The sequence below is a fragment of the Saprolegnia diclina genome (genome assembly GCF_000281045.1).
Source record: "Saprolegnia diclina VS20 unplaced genomic scaffold supercont1.16, whole genome shotgun sequence".
NCBI lineage: Eukaryota > Oomycota > Saprolegniomycetes > Saprolegniales > Saprolegniaceae > Saprolegnia > Saprolegnia diclina.
This window is the reverse complement of record NW_008246083.1, coordinates 621,412-637,627: the sequence shown is the minus strand read 5'-3', so window position 1 is coordinate 637,627 and position 16,216 is coordinate 621,412. Positions and strand designations below refer to the sequence as shown.

The 16,216-nt window shown below is 58.3% G+C and overlaps 10 protein-coding genes and 1 non-coding gene across 11 annotated transcripts; 7 read left to right on the top strand and 4 right to left on the bottom strand.

Moving 5' to 3' along the window:
• The first annotated feature begins 34 nt into the window (after positions 1-34).
• On the top strand, positions 35-108 carry SDRG_06112. The gene has a single exon. It is a non-coding gene; the product is annotated as a tRNA-Ile (tRNA).
• Positions 109-393: 285 nt separating this feature from the next.
• On the bottom strand, positions 394-1,394 carry SDRG_06111 (hypothetical protein). The gene is made up of 3 exons (XM_008611874.1): positions 1,347-1,394; positions 1,068-1,294; positions 394-1,015 (listed from the first exon to the last, which is right to left on the bottom strand). The coding sequence occupies exons 1-3, from the start codon at positions 1,374-1,376 to the stop codon at positions 616-618; spliced, it is 657 nt and encodes a 218-aa protein (XP_008610096.1). The 5' UTR covers positions 1,377-1,394; the 3' UTR covers positions 394-615.
• Positions 1,395-2,819: 1,425 nt separating this feature from the next.
• On the top strand, positions 2,820-4,630 carry SDRG_06110 (hypothetical protein). The gene is made up of 5 exons (XM_008611873.1): positions 2,820-3,014; positions 3,066-3,442; positions 3,498-3,975; positions 4,020-4,102; positions 4,146-4,630. The coding sequence occupies exons 1-5, from the start codon at positions 2,846-2,848 to the stop codon at positions 4,452-4,454; spliced, it is 1,416 nt and encodes a 471-aa protein (XP_008610095.1). The 5' UTR covers positions 2,820-2,845; the 3' UTR covers positions 4,455-4,630.
• SDRG_06109 (histone H2A.1) lies at positions 4,468-5,120 on the bottom strand (the record flags this gene model as incomplete). Its single annotated transcript, XM_008611872.1, has 1 exon — positions 4,468-5,120. The coding sequence occupies one exon, from the start codon at positions 5,118-5,120 to the stop codon at positions 4,713-4,715; it is 408 nt and encodes a 135-aa protein (XP_008610094.1). The 3' UTR covers positions 4,468-4,712.
• Positions 5,121-5,387: 267 nt separating this feature from the next.
• SDRG_06108 (histone H2B) lies at positions 5,388-5,919 on the top strand (the record flags this gene model as incomplete). The annotated part of the gene is made up of 1 exon (XM_008611871.1): positions 5,388-5,919. The coding sequence occupies one exon, from the start codon at positions 5,388-5,390 to the stop codon at positions 5,745-5,747; it is 360 nt and encodes a 119-aa protein (XP_008610093.1). The 3' UTR covers positions 5,748-5,919.
• Positions 5,920-6,460: 541 nt separating this feature from the next.
• SDRG_06107 (hypothetical protein) lies at positions 6,461-7,787 on the bottom strand. Its single transcript, XM_008611870.1, has 7 exons — positions 7,448-7,787; positions 7,329-7,402; positions 7,271-7,281; positions 7,128-7,223; positions 6,911-7,081; positions 6,741-6,865; positions 6,461-6,689 (listed from the first exon to the last, which is right to left on the bottom strand). Exons 1-7 carry the CDS (start codon positions 7,720-7,722, stop codon positions 6,521-6,523), a joined length of 921 nt encoding a protein of 306 aa, XP_008610092.1. The 5' UTR covers positions 7,723-7,787; the 3' UTR covers positions 6,461-6,520.
• Positions 7,788-8,073: 286 nt separating this feature from the next.
• Positions 8,074-9,036, top strand: SDRG_06106 (hypothetical protein). Its single transcript, XM_008611869.1, has 2 exons — positions 8,074-8,429; positions 8,479-9,036. Exons 1-2 carry the CDS (start codon positions 8,080-8,082, stop codon positions 8,954-8,956), a joined length of 828 nt encoding a protein of 275 aa, XP_008610091.1. The 5' UTR covers positions 8,074-8,079; the 3' UTR covers positions 8,957-9,036.
• A 337-nt stretch (positions 9,037-9,373) lies between these two features.
• On the top strand, positions 9,374-11,384 carry SDRG_06105 (hypothetical protein; the record flags this gene model as incomplete). Its single annotated transcript, XM_008611868.1, has 12 exons — positions 9,374-9,391; positions 9,439-9,506; positions 9,557-9,788; positions 9,842-9,879; positions 9,923-10,285; positions 10,339-10,585; positions 10,629-10,709; positions 10,757-10,922; positions 10,967-11,058; positions 11,106-11,156; positions 11,205-11,315; positions 11,364-11,384. The coding sequence occupies 12 exons, from the start codon at positions 9,374-9,376 to the stop codon at positions 11,382-11,384; spliced, it is 1,488 nt and encodes a 495-aa protein (XP_008610090.1).
• Positions 11,385-11,430: 46 nt separating this feature from the next.
• Positions 11,431-12,090, bottom strand: SDRG_06104 (hypothetical protein; the record flags this gene model as incomplete). The annotated part of the gene is made up of 1 exon (XM_008611867.1): positions 11,431-12,090. One exon carries the CDS (start codon positions 12,088-12,090, stop codon positions 11,431-11,433), a length of 660 nt encoding a protein of 219 aa, XP_008610089.1.
• A 435-nt stretch (positions 12,091-12,525) lies between these two features.
• Positions 12,526-14,659, top strand: SDRG_06103 (hypothetical protein). Its single transcript, XM_008611866.1, has 7 exons — positions 12,526-13,018; positions 13,071-13,203; positions 13,259-13,276; positions 13,338-13,487; positions 13,530-13,877; positions 13,924-14,409; positions 14,465-14,659. Exons 1-7 carry the CDS (start codon positions 12,561-12,563, stop codon positions 14,594-14,596), a joined length of 1,725 nt encoding a protein of 574 aa, XP_008610088.1. The 5' UTR covers positions 12,526-12,560; the 3' UTR covers positions 14,597-14,659.
• Positions 14,660-15,640: 981 nt separating this feature from the next.
• On the top strand, positions 15,641-16,213 carry SDRG_06102 (hypothetical protein; the record flags this gene model as incomplete). The annotated part of the gene is made up of 1 exon (XM_008611865.1): positions 15,641-16,213. One exon carries the CDS (start codon positions 15,641-15,643, stop codon positions 16,211-16,213), a length of 573 nt encoding a protein of 190 aa, XP_008610087.1.
• Between the last annotated feature and the right edge of the window lie 3 nt (positions 16,214-16,216).

Below are 16,216 nucleotides of genomic sequence, written 5' to 3'. Positions count from 1 at the left end.
AGCTGGCTTCTGACTTGCGAAATGCTGCGTAACTGCTCCTGTAGCTCAGCTGGTTAGAGCGGTGGTCTTATGAGCCGCAGGTCGAGGGTTCGAACCCCCCCTGGAGCACTTTATTGCACTTTTTGTATTTCTACGAACGTATGAAAAGGTGACATTGGAACACATGACAATTCTGTGCATTATTACACACTATCTAATCGCATCCATCTGTTTAATTAGCAGCTGGTACATTGATATGCGACACGACCAGACGCCATTTGTGACGTCACAACAAGTGGCCCAGCGCCGGAGCTGCAGGAGAGTCTTCGTTTTCCTCGTTGTCGTATTTTGTACCAACTACTCTTACGCCATACCTCGTAGTGTTGTAGAGCCCCAACTTCGAACGCCGATAACTTGCTCATTTTTTCGATTTATTGCAATCCGATCTTATACATCGCTTCCCCTTGGACTGAACAGTCGATCTATAACGTCCTTTTCCTAAAACATTATGTTTTCACAGCTGGGATACAAAAGTTTTGGACCCCATTTAGCTGGTAGGGTACAGGTGGCGTGCACTGTACTAGTAGAACATTTTAGAGGCAGATGCTTACACGAATTAAATAGGGGAAACTGAGCTCAGACTTGGACAACGACGCTCATGTCGGGCCAAAAATCCACGTTCGAGGCAATGTCGGCAGAGCTCACTGGCACCTGGAGCTCCACACACGCAGGCTCCAGCGGCCAAATCTGTGCCGTCGCGACCGGCGCGCGCACCATGACTTGATCCATCAGCGCTACGTCCGAGGCGACGCTGTTGAAGCAGTCGGACTCCGGCACGGGCATCCAGTCGATCCAGTGCTGTTCAACGTCTTCGGCCTCGGTCGGCGGCGTTAATTGAACCATGCTCGTAAAGTCGCAGTCGTCAAAGGTGAGAAGGTCCATAGGCAGCTCGGTCGTCGCCTGCTCGTGGACGGCGCGGGTGGGCGTGCCGTCTTCCTTGCCCATGCGTACCCAGCGGCTCTGGCATTGGCGAGAGCTAGTGACAAGAGGCGTAAGTCATCGGTTCAAGGCCGCGGGGTGCAGCGTACCAGCGGGTCTTGACAATCTTTGCGACCTTGAGCCACTTGGTAGTGATTTGCATGGCGCCACGGAGCCGGTCGTCTTCGTCTGCCGACCACGCGCCCTTGTTCTTGGCCGGCACGCTGAACTCGGAGAGCCACTTTTGGCGGCAGTCTTCGGGGCTGTGGCCGGGAAAAGCAGCCGCTGCCGCCTTCCACGTCGTGAGGCTCGGTTGGACGGTCTGGAGAAGGGCAAGCTATTTAAATACACTTGATAAGTCGACAGGCGGGGAAAGATCAAGCGCCAACCTCGCTCGGCGTCCACGTGTTCTTGTTCATTGCCAATGTTGTTGATAAGTGAAAATTGAAATGTGAGCATTTCGGTCGAGTGATCGCCATACCGGATACACTTGGCGTTATCCGGTATACGAGACCGTATCCGGCAAGAAACCAGCTGCGACCCTCGATTTGCACCCAAGCGACAGCTGCCCATCGTGGGTAAGTGTCGTTATTTCAATGTTTCAACTTGATAAGGATGTGGCACCGGGCTTCCGAGAAAGGCCGTTTGAGCTTGTGGAGAAGACTTTCAAAGCCCACAAAGTACCTGAGAGGTAGTATTTGAGAGCCAAGAAGCTGCACGGTACGACTTAGTATGCTCTAGTGGGATAAGGTTTTAAAATCTCCCAAACCACCTTGTGTAGTGCTGACGTGCGACATGAAGATAGGTACCTATTGCCAACTTGATACTACAAGGGACAAGGATTGCTCAAGCCATATGCTTGGAAGGAGCGAATTCATTGGCCGCAACCCAGGAGCTCCGTTGTTGAAGTATCAACTCGCTTCCTGAACTGACCAATGGCATGCCTTCACTAGTGGTTCTATATCAAGCAAGCGCACGCCATGCTTTGCGGCCTCTGCGACACACAACTTGATTAACTGCAGCTGGTTGTTACCGGATAACGGAATATATCCGGCGTATTCTTGGCGCGCAACGCATCTTCAAATTATCAGCGTCGACAATTAGGACCCCTACTACCAACAGCATGCAAACCTGTAGCCTTCGAGCGACGTCCGGAGCTTGCACCTAGCATGTAGCACTTTGCCGTCGCCTCTGTAGACTGCCGATCTCAAGGCGCTTGATCCTACCAACTTGATGTGGTAGCAAATCGCACAGACCAACATTTCGCGCCATAGCGCGCAGAGATGCCGCCAACGTTGGTACTGCTTGTCCCTCCAAGAAAAGGGCGCATTGGGAGTTTGGAAGAAGCCGTATTCTCGCTACCATGACCACCAAGTCGCGCGATTGGCCTCGGGTGCAAAGCTGTGCTCACGAAGCGTCCATGTCTTGTCGCGGTCGACAGCCACGACAGCGCTATCTGCTAGCGATGGATCAGACTCAAGACGGCCGGCTCGTTCTTTGTGAAGCAGATTTCAACCGTACCCGTGTCGTGTTCCTGGTATCGAAAGCCGAATTTGTTGTCATTCCTTAGTTTAGTCAGCACGCGACGGCAAGAAGCTCTTGCAAGAGACCACGAAGTAGACTATCGTCCCTCTCGCATTCGTTATCGACCGAATAGTCCGTAGCACTGTCGTCGCAACAGGTCTCGGCACCTTCCTCGTATCGTCCGCGCCGCAGCCATCCCAAACGAGTCAGCCTTCATTCCTCATGCACGCAGCCATACTTGACAAAGACTCGAGCTTGCAAATGTGCTTGCGACCAAACCAATTCTGATAGCACTGGACGACTTGTCAAGTCGACTAGCATCTAAAAATATACTAGTACTCGACTAGTTTAGGACGTGTGACCGATGCAATCACCAGCGCGGGTCCGCCGCATCAAGATCAAGGCCCCGGACGACCTCGAGGCCAAGCTGCGCGAAGCCGGGGACCCGCCGCGCGTTCCTCTCGAATCGATGACGTGGCGCCTTTTGGCCCCGCCACCGCAGCGCTACAACTACCGCCCGCATCTGCGCCAAGGCAACTACGAAAACTAAATGGCGTGCTCACCATCATCTTGGCCTTGCGTAGGCGGATCGGGCGGCGTTCTCGGCGACGCGCTCTACCTCTTTGGCGGATTCGAAGACAACGGCCAGCGCTCCAACAGCCTCGTCGAGTATAATTTCACGACGCATCTCTGGCGCACGGTCGAGTGCAGCGGCAACGTGCCGTCGCCTCGCTGCGGCCACGCGTGTGTGCTGCATGCGGCAGCAAGGGAGCTCTGGCTCTTTGGCGGCCAAGGCCCTGAGATTGGCCTCAACACCAAAAACCTCTACGACGACCTCTCGATCTTGGACCTCGACACGTTCGTATGGCGTCGCGCCGTCGTCTCATGTGCTGGCGCCGACGGGCATGTCAACTTTGTACCGATTGCTCGCCGCGGCCACAGCTTCGTCTTGCACGACAACGTACGAGGACAATATTTCCATCATAGGTGTTTGTACAACAAAAGATATTATGTAGATGCTCTACATTTACGGCGGGTCGGGCCTCGACCGGATGCTGAGCAAGGACGCGTACTTTGACGACCTCCAACGCCTCGACCTCGCCACGCTGTGCTGGTACGAGCCGGCGATGACGGGCAGCTCGCCGGGTCCGCGCTCGCACCACAGCGCGATCATGCTGCATGGCACCAGTTACATGCTTGTGTTTGGGGGTCAAACAGCCAAGACAACCACGACGCTGCCAAGCCCCGAGCGCCCGCGAAGCGACGCAAGCGAGGACCTCCCGCCCGACACGGGCTTGGCCAACAACCTGGTGTACGCGCTCGACGTGCGCACGAGTCATTGGCAAGTCGTTTCGCCGTTGGACGGGACACCACCCAGTGCGCGGTATGGCCACGTGATGCAGCAGCACCCGGTCAACCCGCTCTGCCTCTTTCTCTTTGGCGGGAAAACACACCGCGGCTTTGACGACGGCGCGATCCACTGCCTCGATCTCGGTGCGGTCGTTGAGTAGAGAACGTCTAACGACGGATGAGCGTAGAGCTCCAGCGCTGGTCGACGCTGACACATGTGGCGCCGATCCCGCCGCGGATACGGCACGTCTTTAGCATCGTTGAGAATCAAGTAGGCGTCTTCTTGACCCCAAAGCTGAGCAAGAATGGTGTAGATGATGATCTTTGGCGGCTGCGGCGACAAGGGTCTCTGCATCGGCGACGTCTTTACGGTCGAGATGCCAGTGTTGTACACGCCCAAATCGCTGCGGCTCTTTTTCGAGCCCGAGGACGTCGACGACGACGCGTCGATCGTAGCGCCGCCGTCGCCGCGCCCGCACACGATCGCTGGCTTCATGGGCTTCAAAAGCTTCCAGTTCACGCCCGCGCGACCCGAGCTCCCGCGAAGCATGATTCGCGTGAGCCCCATCAAGGTGGCCAAGCCGCCTGCTACCGCCAAGCCGTGGACGTCCGTGGGGCTGTGACACCCACGGTCCATTGCATAATAACGTAGGTTTCTTGTTTGCAGAATGCAGTGAAAGGACGACGAGACGGAGGCAATGTTCCTGGCCTGCTCGTGCTGCTGTTGGTACGGACGCCCAGGTCGTAGTTAGTCACTACGCTACTAAGTCGAGCCTGCTATTCGCAGCAGCCGATGGCGATACTTCTTGGAAAGTGGGTGGCTTTTAGAAAAGCCAGGTGAGATGGAAGCGAAAGCTTCCGGGTGATGCAGGTGCACGAATTTACGCCTTCGTGGACTTGGCCTCCTTGGTCGGGAGCGACGTCTTCTTGGGGAGGAGGATGTTGTGGATGTTGGGGAGCACACCGCCCGACGCGATCGTCACGTCGCCGAGGAGCTTGTTGAGCTCCTCATCGTTGCGGACCGCGAGCTGGATGTGGCGCGGGATGATACGCGACTTCTTGTTGTCGCGGGCGGCGTTGCCGGCAAGCTCGAGGATTTCGGCGCAGAGGTACTCGAGGACAGCGGCGAGGTAGACCGGGGCACCACCGCCGATGCGCTGGGCGAAGCGGCCCTTCTTGAGGAAGCGAGCGACACGACCGACCGGGAACTGGAGGCCGGCCTTCGACGAGCGCGACGAGGCCTTGCCCTTGGCACCGCGGCCACCCGTAGCTTTACCCTTGCCAGACATCTTGTGCTTGTGTTGTAGAGATCAAAATTGAAAATGACTGCTCGACGCGCGCCAGAATTGACGCCGACCAAAACGCACCAATCACAGGCCAATGACAAAACATTCCGCCAATCGACGGCTTGTCCCGCCAAATATGGCCAATCATGTATATGGGTCCACTCATGAGCCAATCATGTGCGTCTAAGTCGCGCCTTGGCGGTCCACCTGGCGCGAATTTCGTTCGTGGCTGATTTGAGCTCATTTTTGAATTTCATTCGAACCAGCAAGATGGCCAAGACCCCGAGCAAGAAGTCCGCCAAGGCCCCGAAGAAGACGGGCGAGAAGGGCAAGGCCAAGAAGGGCAAGCGCGTGGAATCGTACTCGACGTACATTTACAAGGTCCTCAAGCAGGTCCACCCGGAGACCGGTATCTCCAAGCGTGGCATGTCGATCATGAACTCGTTCATCAACGATATCTTCGAGCGCATCGCCTCGGAGGCCGGCAAGCTCTCGCGCTACAACAAGAAGTCGACCTTGTCGTCGCGTGAGATCCAGACCGCTGTGCGCCTTATGCTCCCCGGTGAGCTTGCCAAGCACGCCGTCTCGGAAGGCACGAAGGCCGTGACCAAGTTCACGTCGTCGGCTTAAATCTGCGTCGCACTTCCGCTTTGCTACAAAGCAACTACATCTGGTGTTTCTAAACACCACCCATGACACCAGAAATACGTCCCATCGATAGCATAGCAGGATAGTGCGACCAAGTTCAAGATCTGGGACCGCGATGGCGGATGTCTGCAGTGTCTACATGCTTGGACTCTGGAGGCACATATCCTCAGCTCGCAGCCTTGGTTTCGCGCTTGTAACGTGCGGCCCAGTCAACGCATCTCTCAGCACCAATCTACCTTCAGTCGACAGTAAAGGGTGCACTGTCGAGTAGAACCACAGTACACTATCGTCCGTGTCATCCTGCTCATATAGTCCGTCTGGGGTATCCCACCCATGCACGGCGCAGCGCCTGAAGCGACTAAGAAGACACTTCTTATTGCATCAGTTTTCTGCGTGGAAGAGAAGAATGCTGCACACGTCGTCGATGCTGGCTTCGCCGGCAGCTTACACCATCAGTCTCTCGCGCGCCGTCCTGTTGGTATCGGTGGCCGACTTGCGCGACTGCTGGATCGTGCTCAATGACCAGCGCACCAGAGGCCAGCGACGCCCCTGGTCCGTCAAGTGCAATGTGAAGTTGACGTGAAGTTCACATTGCACTTGACGAACAAGGGACGTCCAGAAACTCGAGAACGCGAGATTGCGGCCAACGAGCTGCTGAGTGAGACCCAACCGCACGTCGACGATCGGGCCCTCGCTGCAAATGAAAAGATGGACCCTTCTACATGATTACTAGCACGGATTATCAACTAGATGGCTTAGGGCCACGCTTTCGCGAGCTTGTAGGGCACGACGAGATGCTTGACAAAGTTGCGCGCTTCGCAGAGGCGAATGTTCTCGTCCAGAACGTCGTCGTCAATGCCGAGACGCCACGCAATGTCGTAGCGCGACGGGTTCGCATGAAGCGTCTCGAGGTCGTCCACAAAGCTACCATTCCCGTCAAGCCATGCTCTGTACAGTGTAGCCACAGAAACGTACCGACACGCATCGTCAACGCTCGCAAAGTTGCCGTACTTGGTGAGTTTCTCGCGGCGGCAGTAGATGAGCCGCGCCATCTCGCGCAGGTCGTACTCGGGATGGTACTGGACCGCCCAAAAGTCACCCTAACGCAACTGTTGTCAGATCAAGGCCATCCTCACGACGCGTACGTTCAAGTGGCGGACGGCCACCGACTGCGTCGACGTGAAAGCATTCGCGCTCAAGGTCAAGCCGCCCGGAAGCACGTGCGTGATCTCGTCGTAGTGGCTCGTGAACGCATCAAAGACCGTCGACTTGCCCTCGTACATGGGGTGGCTCCGGCCTTCCGGCGTCAGTTGGATCTAGTGATGCAGCGCGTTCGCGACGCCTTTGATATGCACATCGCACCTTGCGGGAGATGCCCATTTCGCGGCCGTTCGGGTTCTTGGCGACCTTGCCGCCCGCCGCAAAGACCGCGATCTGCGCGGCCCAGCAACTCCCAAACTAGACGCCGCTGCGTGAGCCAATGCATCGTGTTGTGTCGCATCTACCTGCGGCACGCCTACGGGACCTATGAGCCGTCTGTAGAAGCACTTACGCACGACGTACCATAGGCGTAGATCTGCTTGGCAAGGTCGATTTGCCGCACCGTGCGCTCGTCGTCCGTTTCATAGACCGTCAAGCTACCGAGGGAGAGGTGTGTGGGACGTCATGGCATTGGTCTCTACCTGCAGCCTGTCCAGACGACGCCATCGTACTTGCTCAGGTCGGGTGCCTGGAACGGGCCGTCCGCCGGGTGCAGGACATCGGTGGTCACAGCCATCGGCGACACCGACTTGAGGACATTCGCATACAGCTCGGACGCGATCGTAGCGCCGCCCCGCTGCAGCTCGGCGCGGCCTTCGGGCGAGTAGCCCTCGACGATGAGGAAGCGGAGACTGCGGGCGCTCGTCGAGAGGGCGCGGGCCCGCGGGAGGCTCGCTTGGACGCGCTGCAGAAACATTGCAGTTTCAGGCAACAAAAGGCAAAGTGGATGCGAGTAAGATCTTATGGCGTGTACAATACAAAATTCTATTCGTTCGATGTTCTTTTAAAAATATATGTATGTTTATATGTAGCAACTCTATTTTTATTCCAACGGTGCATATTATGACAGATTCTCGCCAGGTGGGGCTGCAAAGGGCCACGTCATGGCCGACGCGGACCATTGCGAAGAAACATAATTTTAATTCTGATCATTTAAACATGCTTTTATTTAAAGATAAGCAAGATTCTATGAAAAATGCAGATCAAATCATTATATTCGGCATGCATTTAATGCGGAAAGATACCACTTGAAGCTGCTCATTTTGCATTTGGCATGGCCGGGCGTGTGGCGCAGAAGGTGGCGATCGTGACCGGCGCCGGCGGTGGCATTGGCCGCAAGAGCGCGCTCCTCTTTGCAAAGGAAGGCGCGAGAGGCGTCGTGTGCGCAGACCTCAACCTCGAGGCCGCGCAGAAAACCGCCGACTTGATTGCCAAGCTCGTGGGCAAGCCCAATGTCGCGACCGCGATCCGGGTCGACGTCTCCAAGAGCGACGAGTGCAAGGCCATGGTGGACGCTGCCGAGACGACGTATGGCCACCTCCACGTGCTCTTCAACAACGCCGGCATCATGCACGGTGACGACGACGACGCGATCGCGACCTCGGAAAAGGTCTGGGACCTCACGTACGTGCTTGCCGCTCCATGTGCGATCGCTCACATGCACATGACATAGCATGGACATCAACGTCAAGGGCGTCTTCTTCGGCTGCAAGCACGCGATTCCCGCACTTCGCCGGGCGGGCGGCGGCTCCATCATCAACACGGCTTCGTTTGTCGGGTGCATTGGTGCTGCGACACCGCAGCTGGCCTACACGGCGAGCAAGGGCGCGGTGATTGCCATGAGCCGCGAGCTCGCCGTCATCCACGCCCGCGAGAACATTCGCGTCAACGCGCTGTGCCCGGGCCCGCTCAACACGCCGCTGCTGCAAAAGTTCCTCGACTCGGAGGCCAAGAAGCAGCGCCGCCTCGTGCACGTACCGATGGGACGCTTTGGCGAGGCCGCTGAGATGGCCAAGGCCGCGCTCTTCCTCGCCAGCGACGATGCGTCCTACATCACGGGCACCAAGTTTATGGTCGACGGCGGCATCACAGCCGCCTACGTGACGAGCGAGACCGAAGTCGACCCGTTCGGCGGCCCCAGCGAGATCTAGTCAACTAGCATTCTAAGTCCGAGCATAGCTCAGTTAGTAAAGCGTTTGACTGTAGTTGGGTATTCAAACTAGCATTCTAGTATACTAGTAAGACTAGTACTTACTAGTACATGACTTGACTCTCAGGCGTGCGAGGTGTCGACGGTGGGTTTCGGGGAGCCCCTGGTCGGATCATGGTCGAAGAACCCGAGTCCAAGCAGGTGCCACTGCTTCTTCTTCTGCCAGCTGACGAACTTGAAGTCGCCTGCCCATCGCGTTCGTTCTCAGAGGCGAAGATCGCGATGGCCACTTCAAGTGGCCGCTGATTGGCGCATCAGGTATCTTGGCAATAACCTTGGTTTTTGTATACTATACTTGAAGAAAATACTACAGCTTCGGCAAGATTCAACTGAGCTGGTGACTTTCTGACGACGACGCATGTGGCCAGCGGTGCAGGTAGACGAGCTGGAGGTGCATGGCCTCATCCGTGCATGGGACCGTAGAAGACAGTGCTTCGGGAGACGACCAAGCTGGCGCGCGGCCCCATCGCGACGTTCGCCTCGGCCACCACGTAGGCAGTGAGGCGATCATGAGCGTGGAAGCGAGTGGAGGATGCTGTAGGTTTGCGGTCGAGAACCCGTACACGCTCGAGCCCGTGGCGCATGTGACGGAAGCATCTTCGTCCAGCGTCCTCGACACGATCGATCGCGTCAAGAAAGCGCAGCGCTACTGGGCGTCGACGACCCTCGCGCAGCGCCAAGCGATCGCGACCAAGTGGGTCGACGTCCTCAATGACCAAGTCGACGAGATTGCGACCGAGATCACACTTCAAATGGGCAAGCCGCTGGCGCAGGTACGTCCTCCATATACTGCTTATATGTTAAGTGTTCACAAGCGCCCGTCTAGGCCAAAGGCGAAGTCCGGGGCACGATTCAGCGGGCCAAGTCCGTCCTCACCACCCCTTTCCATCCCCTCATGCGTATCTAGGGTCATGATTGAACTCGCGGAGAAGGCGCTGGCGCCGACGACGTTTCCGCAGGACGACGCTACCACGCTCTTTCGCTGCATCACCAAGGAGCCTGTCGGCGTCGTCTTTGTCATTGCGCCATGGAACTACCCGATGATGACGGTCGTCAACTCGGTGCTGCCCGCGCTCCTCGCCGGCAACGGCGTGCTCCTCAAGCACTCGCCGCAGACGCCGCTCTGCGGCAGCCGCTTCCAAGCCACCTTGGAGGCCGCGGGGTTCCCCAGCGACCTCCTCCGCGCCGAGCAAATGGCCCACAGCACGGCCGCGACGGCCATTGCGCACCCCGATGTCCAGTTTGTCTCGTTCACAGGCTCGGTGCGCGGGTACGTCGTCCATTGACACTCTATTCTGTGGTCACAAGGCGACACTGTGCTAGGGGCCGCGAGGTCTTTCGAACGATCGCGGACAAGCACCGGTTCCTTGGTTCGACGCTCGAGCTCGGCGGCAAGGACGCCTTGTACATTGCCGCAGACGCCGACGTGGCCGCCGCCGCGGCCGGCGCGATCGATGGCGCGTGCTACAACGCCGGCCAGTCGTGCTGCGCCGTCGAGCGCGTCTACGTGCATACATCCCTCTACGACGAGTTCCTCGCTCTCGCCACGAGCCACTTTGATGCGTACGAGGTACTCGCTCTGTCGCCAACGACGCCCGAACCTCGCTTCTTAGATGGGCGATCCGCTGCACAAGACGACGACGCTCGGGCCCATGGCGCTCAAGGGATCGTCGACTGCTACGTTGGCGCAGCACGTAGACAACTCTGATGGCGTCTTGGATGGCTCACGTACCGAGTGCAGGTGGCCGATGCAGTTGCAAAGGGTGGGCGGGTGCTCACCAAGACGGCTGCACCTCGTGAAGTGCAGGACGCTTCGGGGCACGGTCGCTTCTTCCCGCCGACGCTCGTGGCCGACTGCACGCATGCCATGCGCCTCATGGTCGACGAGTCGTTTGGGCCGATCTTGGGTACGTCTGCTGCGAAGGCTCTCGTGGCGAAGAAGACGATGTAGGCGTCATGCGTGTTGCCTCGGACGACGAAGCCATCCGGTGCATGAACGACAGTGCGTATGGCCTCACGGGCGGGGTCTTTACGACCAGCCACGTACATCCATGCAAAGATGACGCTAGAGCTGAGGAGGAGGACGGTAGGAGCGCGCGATGGCCATCGGTCGCCAGCTCGACGTCGGCACTGTCTACATGGTATTGGCCTTGTCTCTCTGAGGCAGAACCATGAGCCTGATGCGGTAGAACCGGTGCGATGCGGTCGACCCGCACCTGCCGTGGACCGGCGTCAAGGATACGGGCAAGGGCCACAGCCTCTCGGAGCACGGCTTCGAGGCTGTCACCCGCTTGAAATCAGTACGTAGTCGGTATTGCACACGTCAACGTCAAAGGTGTCTCTATTAGTGGAACATGAAGCTTGCGTGAGCGCAGTCGACGCTGTAGTACAATCGCCAGTAGTACAGTCGCCAATTTAGTCGGCTTTGGCGTGGGCGACGACTGGCGACTTGGGCTCCAACATGCGCTGGTATTGCTGCACAAAGATGAGGAGGCCCGCAAGCAGCGAGCTTTTGTTTTGGTCGAGCCCGAGGAGACTTAGAAGCACGTCTTGGAGCATGTCGGCGCCTTGGATGGCCGAGAGCGCGAGCACATACGTGCGGATGTCGGCGTCGTCGGCGACGGCCTTGGCGAAGATGAGCGTGAGGATGAGCGGAACGAGCACGCGTGCGAGGAGAGGCAGCGCGTACTGCGTGTACACATTGCGGTTGACGGCCACGGACGCGATGACGACGATCGCGACCTTGGGCAGCGCTGCGCCGAGGAGGCCGAGAAGCAGCCCAAAGCCCAGGCTCGGCACCGACCAGAGGCTCGTTGGACCGAGCAGCACCTCGGGACTCATGGCGATGCCAATCAAGCTCATCTGGAGAAAGACGTAGGCGCGGGGCGCGCGATGGCCGGCGAGGCCAAAGCCGGCGGCCAGCAGCCCCACGACGGTAAGCACGGCGAGGCGCAGACCAGCCTCCGCGGGCGATGGCGGCGCCGCCGCGAGCGCCGAGAAGGCCTGCTCCATGGCCTCGAGCGTGTCGAAGAAGCTGTTGAGGGCCACGAAGCCGCGCTCGTCGATGCTGAGCATGCTGCTTGTCCGCTGACTACTGGGATATAACGGCAGCTGGCCGCAACTTCAACAAATTCCCGTGTTGCGTTTCAATTTTACCGCAATTCGTTCGACTAAGGAGCGACTAAAGCACGACTGGGGGCGGGCTGTTGGCGTCGTGCGATCGAGGCTGCGCTACTGCAAGCAAGCAAGAGCATGACCTGCAATGATCGCCTCGAGTCGCCGTCGAATCTTGCGCGCGAGGACCAACTGGAGTCGTTCGTAGCATTTCGACTGGCTCGTGTCTGTGTAGTCGATGGCGTTGACTAAGAAACACTATTTGCGTGTTGTACAGTATTTTGAAAATTCGAACTTCCCACGTGTCATTGTTTAATCAACTATAGCTGCTATACTTGATACTTGTATGTGGAATTGGATGTTGGAATAAAAAGGGCGTGGGACCCATCGACCAATCGGCGATTCTGCGGCTTTAAGCGAACGAGTGGAAGATGGCCGGCCGGGGACGTGAACTGGTCCTGCCCGCGTGGATGCAGCAGCAGCAAGAGAACGGAGGCGGGCCGCCGCCCTCCATCCTGCCGCCGCCGGGCCAACGCGACCAATATGCGGATGCGCAGGAGCCGCGCCGCGACCAGGGCTCGCGCGACGCGTACCCTCGCAGCGACCGCCACGAGCGCAGTGACCGTGATCGCTCGTCGCGCAGCGACCGCTACGACCGTGACCGAAGTGGCCGCGACTCGCGTGGTGGCCGCCACAGCGATCGCGACACTCGCGATCGCCATGACGACCGAAGGCGGCGCGATCGGTCGCGCTCGAAGGACCGGTCGTCGCGCCGGGACGACCCGCGCGACCGCCGAGGCAGCAACAAGCGCGATCAAGGCGAAGTGAAGAAATTCGAAGGCCTCGGTATTTATTCCTTGAGCGGCTCGGGGCGCGTGCGCACTCGACGGTACGCCATGCCATTGCGTCCGACCACCTTCTTATCATGCATGTCGGATCAGATTCGACGTTTTGCCGCCGGGTGTCACACAAGAGAATGCGGCCGCCTACGCGGCCCAAGCCATCTTGCAGGCCAACTTGGCGGCCCTCTCTGGCGTCGTTGGCCCCGCGTCGTTTGGCCCGCCCACGTCCAACGTACGTTTGAACTCTTGTATCGTATGCCTGGACTTGAGGCTCATGGGTCGCGTAGGCCTACATGCACCATCAAGTACGCGTGCTTTCTCTCTCTCTTCTATCAATGGTCGAGACGCTTATGCGCTACGTCACAGGCGTTTGCCGGCAACCAGCACTCGCGCCACGCCCGCCGCTTGTACGTTGGCGGCTTTGGCGACGTGCCCGAGCAGGAGATTGAGCGCTTCTTCAACGAAGTCATCGACAAGGCCTTGGGCGAGCGCCAAGAGCACGGCAGCGTCGTCTCGGTACGTCCGTGCAGCTGCAACACGTCTCCATACACTATGTAGGTGTACATCAACCGCGAGCGCCACTTTGCGTTCGTCGAGCTCAAGTCGATCGAGCTCACGACCGCGTGCATGGAGCTCGACGGCGTCTCGTACCATGGGCAGCCGCTCAAGATCCGCCGCCCGAACGACTACAACCCGTCGGCGGTCAAAGACGTCGGTCCGATCCCCAAGCTCAACGTCAACGCGCTTGGCATCGTCTCGACGTCGGTCTCGGACGGCCCCGGCAAGATCTTCATCGGCGGCCTCCCGTACCACCTCAACGAAGAGCAGGTCAAGGAGCTCCTCCAGGCCTTTGGTGCGCTCAAGTCGTTCCACCTCGTCAAGGAGCTCAACACCAACCTCTCCAAGGTACCAGTCGTCCTCCTCATGAGCCACTGTACGAGGCGAGTGCTAGGGCTATGGCTTTTGCGAGTACATGGACCCGGAAGTCACGCAAGTCGCGTGCGCGGGCCTCAACGACATGCAGATTGGCGATAAGACGCTCACGGTGCGCACGGCGCTGACGGCCGGCGGCCTCTACCCGCCGGACCACCCGCACGCGCCGCCGCAGCAGCTCGGCAACCCGGGCGTGACGACGACCACCATGATGCAAGCCGCGACGTCGTCCAACCCGCTATTGCTGAACGTGGACCCGATCTTGCAGCAGCTGCAAAAGCACCAGGCGATGCCGCTGCAGATCGTGCCGAGTGTGCCCTTGGGCGCGCCCTCGCGCATCATTGTGCTCCTCAACATGGTGACGCCCGAGGACCTGACCGACAACGACGAGTACCAGGACATTTGCGACGACATTCGCGCCGAGTGCGAAAAGTCGGGGCCGATCCGGTCCATGGTCGTGCCGCGTCCGGGCGAGACGCAGTACCAACTCGCCTCGGTGGGCAAGGTATGTCTCTCTACTTGATAGATTGAAACGATGGCACTCAGATCTGATGGTTTAGATCTTTGTCGAGTTTGGCGAAGTCGTCCACGCGCAGCATGCGTCCAACGAGCTCCACGGGCGCGGGTTTGCCAACCGAACGGTGGCCGTCGAGTTTATGTCGGAGACCAAGTTTGCCCGCCGTGAGTTCTAAGCTTGCTGCCACATCTCGTGCCTCGACGCTAGGAGATTGAATACACTCGCATTTGCCTTTTCGCTTTGGTCGTTGAGCTGAGCTGCCTGCAGAGGGTCGCACCATGCACTGGGCATGCAAGCGCTGTGCGGCTCAAACCTCGGACAACCACAAGATTCGTGCCGGATCTTTTCGGGGTTGTGAGCGCTGCGGCCTTGGCGTGTCTGGCAACCACACGACAGTGGCAACTCATCAGTCGAATGATGGTCTGTTCACAAACGACCATCATTCTGAAATGCCCCAAGCAGTGATGGCTGCAAGTGCAGTACCAAGGCGACGGTCTACACGGGCGCACGCTGGTACTAGGTAGCAGTATATCTCCTCTACGAGTGTGCACTGGGCGAAAGGCGTTGAATCGGCTGACCAGGAAAATTTGAGTCGGGTGCGATCGCAGACACGTACTAGTCCCCGGGAACGTCCATGCGACGTATGTGCGTTGCTTTTGCGGGAGGTGGGCGAGTAATGGCTTGTTGGTTCAAAGCCTTGCACCTTGCGCGGGGCATGTCTGCCATGGTCGCAGTTTTAAACCGAGGGTCCTTGGAGGGTCATAGAAGGCATCACTCGGTGGAAGAGTCTCTAGATCCGCGTACAATAGGTCGATTTATCGTTAGTATACACACCAGTACGGCTGCTTGGAGCTAATGTGTCAGCGCAACAACCCCAACAACTTCGCTGGTTGTACATTCGGGGCGACACCTTCTCGTACAATACACAATGTACGGGTACATCGCATAGACATATCGCGTAGAATCGGGCAATGTACCCTAATGTACGTACACTCGTACATTGGGATATCCCAGGAGTGTCCGTCCAAGCCGGATTTACAAACTTGCAGCACACAACCCTTGGACAAGTGATCCACGAGGTTTGCGAGAATGGTTTTTTGTATGTCCATGGCTCAGAGTTACTGCCCTTGAGTGTTGGTTGGCTCGGTGCGAGCATGGGACACATCGCCTCGCTGTTGTCATTGCCAAGTCGACCAGCAACACCTCCTTCATTTTCAAAATGGCAACGTCCGCACCAACACATTGCCTCTTTGACGGCTGCTCCAACCCGACGCTGCCGGCGCGTGACAAGTGTCACTTTCACCGGTACCGCACCAAGTGCAGCGTTGCCGACTGCTTCAACCAGGTCTACGCGCGGCGGCTCTGCGTGAGCCACGGCGGCAAGAAGCTCTGCATGCACCCGCAGTGCACAACGCCCGCTCGCATCGGCGACTACTGTACCAAACACTCGACGCGCGGACCAGCCATGTGCCAATTCAGCGGCGGCTGCACGCACCCCGTCAGTGCCAGAGGCTTTTGCACGCTGCACGGCGGCGGCACGCCATGCGCCGTCGACTGCTGCTTGATGCCGGCGCGGGTCGGGCAGTTTTGCTGGAGCCACCGCAACCGAATCATGCCAAGTGCGGCAACAACGACGACGACGACGCCCGACAACTGCGACGCGCTCGCACTCATGCTCGATGAGTGGGCCTCGACCGACGGACCTCACTTGGAGCTCCAGGACATTGACTTGGACGGCATCTTGGACGACATTATCGCGTTTAGCAACGCGTCGCACACCGGACACGATTGAGAC

What these genes read in the sequence shown, in the direction of transcription:
- SDRG_06107 (XM_008611870.1), bottom strand. Translation starts at nt 7,722, where the DNA reads ATGTTTCTGCAGCGCGTCCAAGCGAGCCTCCCGCGGGCCCGCGCCCTC. An exon ending in AAATGGGCATCTCCCGCAAG is followed by an intron (nt 7,082 to 7,127) that starts GTGCGATGTGCA and finishes CTGCATCACTAG; the next exon opens with ATCCAACTGACGCCGGAAGG. An exon ending in AGCGTTGACGATGCGTGTCG is followed by an intron (nt 6,690 to 6,740) that starts GTACGTTTCTGT and finishes CGGGAATGGTAG; the next exon opens with CTTTGTGGACGACCTCGAGA.
- SDRG_06106 (XM_008611869.1), top strand. Translation starts at nt 8,080, where the DNA reads ATGGCCGGGCGTGTGGCGCAGAAGGTGGCGATCGTGACCGGCGCCGGC. An exon ending in GAAAAGGTCTGGGACCTCAC is followed by an intron (nt 8,430 to 8,478) that starts GTACGTGCTTGC and finishes CACATGACATAG; the next exon opens with CATGGACATCAACGTCAAGG.
- SDRG_06103 (XM_008611866.1), top strand. Translation starts at nt 12,561, where the DNA reads ATGGCCGGCCGGGGACGTGAACTGGTCCTGCCCGCGTGGATGCAGCAG. An exon ending in AGCACGGCAGCGTCGTCTCG is followed by an intron (nt 13,488 to 13,529) that starts GTACGTCCGTGC and finishes TACACTATGTAG; the next exon opens with GTGTACATCAACCGCGAGCG. An exon ending in AACTCGCCTCGGTGGGCAAG is followed by an intron (nt 14,410 to 14,464) that starts GTATGTCTCTCT and finishes CTGATGGTTTAG; the next exon opens with ATCTTTGTCGAGTTTGGCGA.
- SDRG_06111 (XM_008611874.1), bottom strand. Translation starts at nt 1,376, where the DNA reads ATGAACAAGAACACGTGGACGCCGAGCGAG. An exon ending in ACACGTGGACGCCGAGCGAG is followed by an intron (nt 1,295 to 1,346) that starts GTTGGCGCTTGA and finishes GTATTTAAATAG; the next exon opens with CTTGCCCTTCTCCAGACCGT. An exon ending in AAGATTGTCAAGACCCGCTG is followed by an intron (nt 1,016 to 1,067) that starts GTACGCTGCACC and finishes TCTTGTCACTAG; the next exon opens with CTCTCGCCAATGCCAGAGCC.
- SDRG_06110 (XM_008611873.1), top strand. Translation starts at nt 2,846, where the DNA reads ATGCAATCACCAGCGCGGGTCCGCCGCATCAAGATCAAGGCCCCGGAC. An exon ending in CCGCCCGCATCTGCGCCAAG is followed by an intron (nt 3,015 to 3,065) that starts GCAACTACGAAA and finishes GGCCTTGCGTAG; the next exon opens with GCGGATCGGGCGGCGTTCTC. An exon ending in TTAGCATCGTTGAGAATCAA is followed by an intron (nt 4,103 to 4,145) that starts GTAGGCGTCTTC and finishes AGAATGGTGTAG; the next exon opens with ATGATGATCTTTGGCGGCTG.